Genomic DNA, 7,530 nt, shown 5'->3' on the forward strand with positions numbered 1-7,530 from the left:
TGTATTTTTATTCGGTTTTGTTTTTCTTTAATTTTCTCCTTGTTTTCTATTTCTCGATTACGAATTTTTCCTGTTTTCATTTACTTTTTTGTTTTTCAGAATGGAACCAATCAACAAATAATGCATGCTGCCCTAATTAACACGCTTTGAAAACGAAATAAAACAAGAAAATGACAACATCACATGGCCTTTATTTCTCATTTATTCCATTTTATTTCATCACGCAACATCAAGAAGACCCACAAAACAAAACAACTTAAAACACCAAGCTCTGGCCTTTATTTCTCCATTAATTTCATTCTTTATCACATAAATACCAAGAAGACCCACATAAGAAAACGAGTTGAAACATCAAGCTCTATTCCATTTGCTTTTTTTTTTTTTCCTTCCTTATTTATCATTCTACATCGTAAGTTTGTAGCTTTTATTTATCTTCATTTCAAAAATATATAATACAAATACGACACACAAAATAAAATCAAATTTCGAACAAATGGACCAAAGGAATGGCCTCCAACGAAATTTTATAGTATTTTTGTATACACATAAAGTATTGTACCATCCAACCACAAGATCAAAGTGCCAACCGCAATGCAAAATCAGTTTGCCAAAGTAGTCCATGTAGACGGAACCCGATTTGAGGACACCGCCTGCATGTTACGAACATTAACGTCAACAGGCAGCATGCGGTACTCGATATCGAGGTCCCGGAAGACTTTAATCATTTCCTCAACTAAAAGAGCTCTTCGTACCCATCGTTCACCCATGTCTTGAAAGTTTATACGGTGTGAAAGCCATATTGATATCTTTAGCCGATTCATGTCGTCTACATCCCTCAAGACTATCATAGGTGCAGGGTACCAATGGTCGCTCTTGTTCTCAATGTAGCTGCAGTGGCAACAAACCAGCCATTCATTGATCATTTATTAAATCAATAGTCATTTGTTATATATTGAGCATTGCTTCTAAATAGAAGGGTAAAAATGTTCATTTACTATAGTGATATACCTTGTTATCCTCTCCTTCATGAGAGCAATCTTTTCGACAGGGGTTGATACATGTACACAGAAGTCCACAGCATCCCCCATATCCGGACTACGGTAGTAATTGGAGATCGGTTTCGTAGCCAAGACACTGTTTGGATATATAATTTTCAGGTTATCGAACCTTAAGAAAACCGTAGTCAGTATATTCATCTCCTCAACTACCATCTGCAATCCACAACCGACAACATATAAAATTAAAATATACCAAAGACATACATATTATTGTTTTCTTTATTATAGCATTCTACTTCTATTTTTTATATTGTAGTGAAAGCTGTGTAAATGAACAGAATAAACACGAACGAGGCTTGTTCATGTTCGTTTGTTTAAGTTTGCCGAACAAATAAACGAACACGAACGGATAAACGAGCGAGTTTTCTTGTTTACGTTCGTTCGTTTAACAAATTACATTGTTCATGTTCGTTCGTTTATGTTCATGAACATTCTAAACGAACATAAAGAATGATAAAAAAACATAATCGAACATATATGAACATATGATATATTAATATAATCAAACACAATAAGCATATATGAACATAAAATGAAGTTAGATGAACGAACATAAACAAGAAAAACAAAAAACATAAACGAATGTTCACGAATATAATTGAACGAATAAAACCATTTTTTATGTTCGTTCATTTAACTAAACGAACTAGAATTTTTGTTCATTTCGTTCATTTATTAAATAAACGAACATAAACGAACTTACCACCGAACGGTTCGAATAAATGCTCATACATTATTATTTCTAATGCTTTACCTGAACACCGTCAACATCACAACGATCACCGACATCAAAAGGATGCATTACGAACAAGAAAATAATGGCTTCGAATGTCGTCTTGCATGTGTTACCAAACACAAACACAACCAAAAGTAGTTGTGAACTTAGGAATATAAAGAATTGTGTGGTTGCAACTTTAAGTATAAGAAGCCAAATCACGATTATTATGATACTAACAGCCAAATTGAACATTTGATGGAGTTTCTTCACGGCTGTCTTTGTATCATTCAGAGACAATGCAAGAGCTCTTCGTTCTCGATACACATTAACCTGGAGAAACGATATTTTTGGAATTCCCGTGAACCGAATCATTGTTGATTATGGAAAAAAAAAATTAACGATGTAGAAGAAAAAAGGTCTTACCACCCAATTCTTGAGAAGTGCCTTGCTGATTCCTTTGGTTTCACTATCTCCATCAAAGAGCCGTATTGCCTTCAACGCTTCATCTTCTCTCAGAAAACGCATTAAATCTTCTATATAAATGCGCCTATCAGGGAAAAAACAAGACTTAGTGAAAAGATGATCTATACAGAAATCAGATAAGGCTTTTGAATATAGAGAGAGTACTTTGGCTTTCAATTATAGATGACGGGTCAAATGTCCCTAAACTAAAAATTACATATACGCTTAAATGTAATGAAATGCAATTTACTTTCATTATGGGCACCACAACTATAATTGGGTAGATTTTTCAAAATATAATGTTCTAATGACAAAAAATGTTAAAAGTACCGCATTGTAATTATTATAAGTACAATATTATAATTAGGTAGATTTTTCAAGAGTACAACGTTTTAATAAAAAATATAGAAGTACATTACTTTAATTTAAAGAAATGCAAGTAGGATGCTAAAATATGTATTTAAAATGAAAGTATGTTTCTCTTCTTGCATTTAGCCACCGCTAATGAGGGAACTCAAAATAACAAGGGAACCTGAGGGGAGCATAATATTATCTATGATCTTCAAGCTAGGGCACATGTTTACAAATTATAATATGGGATGAAACTCGACAAGCTTTCTAGGGTTATTTTGATAATAGGTATGAGAGCGTTTACGTCTTTTGTACAAAAGATAGATTGAGAATCAGTCCCCGTTCAACCTTTTTTTTTTGGAAAAAAGTTATTTATAATTTTTGTCCTATTCATATCGGTCCTGGTCTCGGTCTGATGCATATCAAGTTGCCATGTTTTCCAACAAATTTGAATACGTAATTGGTTATAAGATTAAAAACTTACTTTGAGCCTTCCATAGCGACATTACAGAATATTCTCTTGGCTGCAATCTTAGCTTGCATTTCGTTTGTTATCTGCACCGCAGACTCGTCCTCATCACATGACTTTCCCAGTTGATCGTCTAAAGTAGACAAAACTCCTGTTCTAACAATGCTCATCAATCTTTTCATGTTCCAAGCCGATATATTCTTCTGATTTAGCCTATGCAAGTGATCAATCGTGATCCCATCTTCAACTGGCATGTTAACTTCGTAAAATTTACCACTTTTACTATTGTTTCTTGGAGTTCCAATAAACCTCCCAGTTTTCTTGAATATATTAGCCTTAAGATCGGGTGGCAAACTGGTACCAGCATTTTGAAAATTTTCAACCTCCGAGATCATCTCATCCACCTCCTCTTGTTCTTGTTGAATCTCAATCACTGGTAGACCCGAAAGGGTTTCAATTACATATTGATTGAATAAAGATTCTTGAATCCGGTCGAAATACGTGCTCACATGGAAAGAGGATGCAAGAACTTTGACTAACAATGTTTTCAATAGCCAAACGATTGTCCCCACCAAAAGACATATCCAAATCTTTGTCACATAAGGCAAAACCTTTCCATGTGTCATATGGTTGACTTTTTCATGGAATATACATTGCCAAGCAATTAAAACTAACCCAAACCAAAGGCAATTTTGAACAGCATTTCGCAAACCATATACAAAATATAAAACCCTTTTTCGTAGTAGGAAGTTTCGTTCTATCGAGATTACTAGAAGCCTAATCGCCCAACCAGAAACCAATCTTCCACATATCAAAACCATTATCATAACCCCCCATTTCCACAATACAAGACCATAAAGTTTCTTGTGCTTAAAATAAGGAATTATGAATGTGCAAATTAAACCACCAAGAATCAGGATTAAACAAAATAACTGAAGTAAAGTCCATTTGCTATACCTTAACTGCTTATACTCATCAGGTAAATCATCATCCAAAAATGGATCTTCTTCATCGAATTCACTACCACCTTTTCCCAAAATTCCAGATTTCGATATTCTCCCTGACCTCTTATCTCTCTCCGGTGTATCCATTAACCTGGACTTGGTTTTCGTCCTCATCAAGGTCGATTTTCTCTTGAATGAAGCATTCCCGGAGCAAAGCGTCACTTCTTCTCCACCGCCGCTCGTACGACCACTACCATTAGACCGGCGCCGGTGCCTTATCGGTTGCGGCTCAATCACCTCATCGCGAAAATAAACCATAACTTCTTTCGGCGTCAGCGTGCCATAGTTATTCGGACTCTCAGCTATTCTTGATAACGGCGGCGACGGCGGCTCAGACGTTAAGAAATCGAACTTCTCACCGTCTTTTGAGAAATTGTAACTCGATTCTCTCCACACTGTGTTATAGTTAGCGTTTTCAAGGTCCACAACAGAGTTGTTGAAATTGTAGGACGCCTCCTCTGCTTCTGTAGTAGCAGCGACATTATCATCTGTAGCTTTCCCCCGAAACGATGGAGACGAAGGCATAGTAGGAACAGCGGATGTAAATTGATCAATGGTGTAATTGTTTTCGTTATGAAGGATTTGCTTTACTTCTGGTTCTATTTGTGTCGAAAGAATTTCTCAACTTATAATACAATTCGAAAAGATTTGAAGAATTTAAATCAGGGTTTTTAGATTAAATTATTATCCTTCAGTCGACTGTGAACCAGGTGATTGAATCATAATTGAAGCGACACAGATATCAGCTAATAATGTTGACAACAACAGGGGAATGTTTATCGTTTATGAAGGAGAAAAACCTTCAACTTTATGTCGGGTTGCACTTTACACCCTCATAAAAACAGTTATTTCAACTTAAACCCTGGCTTTTATTTTCTTTACAAACTCCAAATTTTCTGCACAACTGTACCTTGTGTTGTGTCAACCTTGTAGGCCCCATTTCACATAAAATATGCCAAAACCTAACATGAGCTAAGGGTGCACGGTATCAATGAAATTTTTGTCCCCATCATAGTTGGTATGGTGGGATTGGAGGCCCGCGGATCCACTCGGGTTCAATAGGAAGAGATTTCGTTGGATTAATGATATTTTCAACCAACACCTTTTTTTTTTCTTATATGTTGTGGTATATACATTAAAATTTTAATTATCGTTTTGATAAATGTTTTAATATACTTTTTTGAAATTATATCGGTTGGGAAGCTTGGGAAAGATGGATTTTTTATGTAAGAGTTGGAAAAAATGAAACAGATTTTTTATGTTGAGAATTGGAAAAAATGAAACTAAAGAGTATAAGAAATACTAACGTGACGCCTGAGAGAAAAAGATGTTTGGACCCAAAGATGATTTTTCCGATCCTAAGAATTTTGTATTATGTTTGTCATTTGTCGGCTAGAGCCTGCGGACAACAAAAATTGTAGAGTTTGTGGCTCAATTAAAAAAAACATTAATAAAAATGCTTTATAGATTTTTGTTTTTTAGTAACCTTTTCATTTCACATTGATGATATTTTTGTTAGAAATTTGGCAATTCTGCCCCCATCAAAATATATATCATGTGTATTTTTTGTTTTACTTGTGTCAAATATCTTTCAAAAATATTTCTCTTTTCGTATCCAAAATAACTACTTCTAAGCATCTAACACGAATAACTACTTCTAAACATCTAATGTACTTGTTTTTCAATTAAATGTCAAATTTTAAGCAATTATATCTAATCTATTTTTCATTTGTCATGTTATTTTTCTTTTATATTTCGTTAACAACAAAGCATTTTCTGAAAATCATAAAATTATTTATCGTATTTCAGACTTATTCTTTAATTTTGGACTAACATTTTTCTATGTTCATAGTTTTAGTCTGAAATATACTTTTTATTAAAAAAAATACTTTTAGTTCGAGTTAAATTGGTCTGAAATGTCTAGAAGGATCCGATTTTAGTTTTACTTAAATTAGTGTGAAATGTCTTCCATACATATCAAATGTCTAGAAGGATCCCATTTTAGTTTTACTTAAATTAGTGTGAAATGTCTTCCATACATATAGATAATGTTTTGAAAACACATAAAACTTGGTTATTTTAGTCAAATCTCACCTAATGATCATTTTTGTCGATATCCCATAAAAATGCTAATGAGTTTATCCTATAAACACAAAACATGAACGTGAACATTATCATCATCTTGACTAAAATGCCCACTTTGTCACACCCAATCAAATCACATCTCCTCATGTCTTGAGTAACAAGGCCTAAGCAATGAATAACGTTAATGGACATTAAGTTTAGTTTTGAATTTATGATATTAGAACAAAAACAATCTTGTGAAAATTACATGATTGGTCCTTGTGTTTTGCTGAAATAGGCTAATCCTAGACAGCTAATGGAACTCCTATATGCTTGGTCCTCTGGTTTGTTTGTTTGTTTTTGTTGCTCACCTGATCCTTTTGGCCAACACCGTCTAAATGACATTGTTAGTTTGTATGTAACATCCCACTTTTTCTACCACACAATTTTTAATTTTCAATATAGAAAACCTCAAGTATTATATAAATCAAGTCCATAAAATTGCAGGTGTATCAAATACGATCATCCAAAATCAGAGTATCAAAATACGAAAATTATAAAAATATGCAAGCCAGAGTATATAGTCAGGCATTCGCCTTCCCGCGATCATCAAAAGTACATGAAACATATTTAATAAAAAATTGTAAGGACGAAGCTTAGTGGGTTTCCCAAAATATTACATACATCATGACATAATAAACAACTATCAGTTATCAGCAATCCTAAAGATTATTAGCTATCTCGATGGGGTAACACCATGTCTCGTGGATTAACAGCATATTTCAAGGGTTATCTGTAATCATGGAGACTATCAACAGTCCCATGGACTCACAACAATCCAAAAGTAATTAACAACTCAGTTTCATATTAACAACAATCAATAAATAAGACCCGGTTGGTCAGCATGCATATACTATCACAAAGATAAATATAGTGAAAGACTCACCTCGTAGATAGCAGCTAAAATACAACAACTCACACATGATAGACAGGTACTACAAGACGCTTATCAATAATAAAGAAGTACTCTCCCATTCTACACCCTAAAATCCTAATTTGACCAAAAGTCAACTATGGTCAAAAGTCAACAGTCAAGGTCAACAGTCAAAGTCAACCTCAGCAGGTCTCCACATAGTGACCACCCATAGGTCACATCATTTGCACCCCATCACAAAAGAGTCGGGCCACCCCCCCCCCCCCCCCCAGACATCACGTCGTGGCGACCTGAATGCCATGTCGTGAGAACTGAGTTTCCACAACTTAACAGATTCAACTCTTAATCTGTTAAGCCTCTCCTTCTAGCTTTCTAGAAACCATCATAGAGCTTAACATATCATAAAGATCAATGCTTTTCAGTCATGCATGTCTATTGTAATGTTGAAAAAATTATGAGGTAAAAATTTC

At 34.5% G+C, this 7,530-nt stretch overlaps 1 protein-coding gene across 1 annotated transcript; it reads right to left on the bottom strand.

The window, feature by feature from the left end:
• Positions 1 to 414: 414 nt before the first annotated feature.
• LOC145086028 (mechanosensitive ion channel protein 6-like) lies at positions 415 to 4,781 on the bottom strand. Its single transcript, XM_079023735.1, has 5 exons — positions 3,074 to 4,781; positions 2,200 to 2,323; positions 1,813 to 2,106; positions 1,009 to 1,211; positions 415 to 888 (listed from the first exon to the last, which is right to left on the bottom strand). Exons 1-5 carry the CDS (start codon positions 4,585 to 4,587, stop codon positions 600 to 602), a joined length of 2,424 nt encoding a protein of 807 aa, XP_078879861.1. The 5' UTR covers positions 4,588 to 4,781; the 3' UTR covers positions 415 to 599.
• Between the last annotated feature and the right edge of the window lie 2,749 nt (positions 4,782 to 7,530).

Source organism: Lactuca serriola, chromosome 2 (genome assembly GCF_051521515.1).
Source record: "Lactuca serriola cultivar US96UC23 chromosome 2, Lser_US96UC23_V15, whole genome shotgun sequence".
In the NCBI taxonomy this organism is placed as follows: Eukaryota; Viridiplantae; Streptophyta; class Magnoliopsida; order Asterales; family Asteraceae; genus Lactuca; species Lactuca serriola.

Excerpts from the sequence above, each read along its gene's own strand:
- LOC145086028 (XM_079023735.1), bottom strand. The coding sequence starts at position 4,587 with ATGCCTTCGTCTCCATCGTTTCGGGGGAAAGCTACAGATGATAATGTC. Across the intron at positions 1,212-1,812 it reads GTGATGTTGACGGTGTTCAG|ATGGTAGTTGAGGAGATGAA; the intron begins GTAAAGCATTAG and ends TGTGGATTGCAG. Across the intron at positions 889-1,008 it reads ATGAAGGAGAGGATAACAAG|CTACATTGAGAACAAGAGCG; the intron begins GTATATCACTAT and ends TTGCCACTGCAG.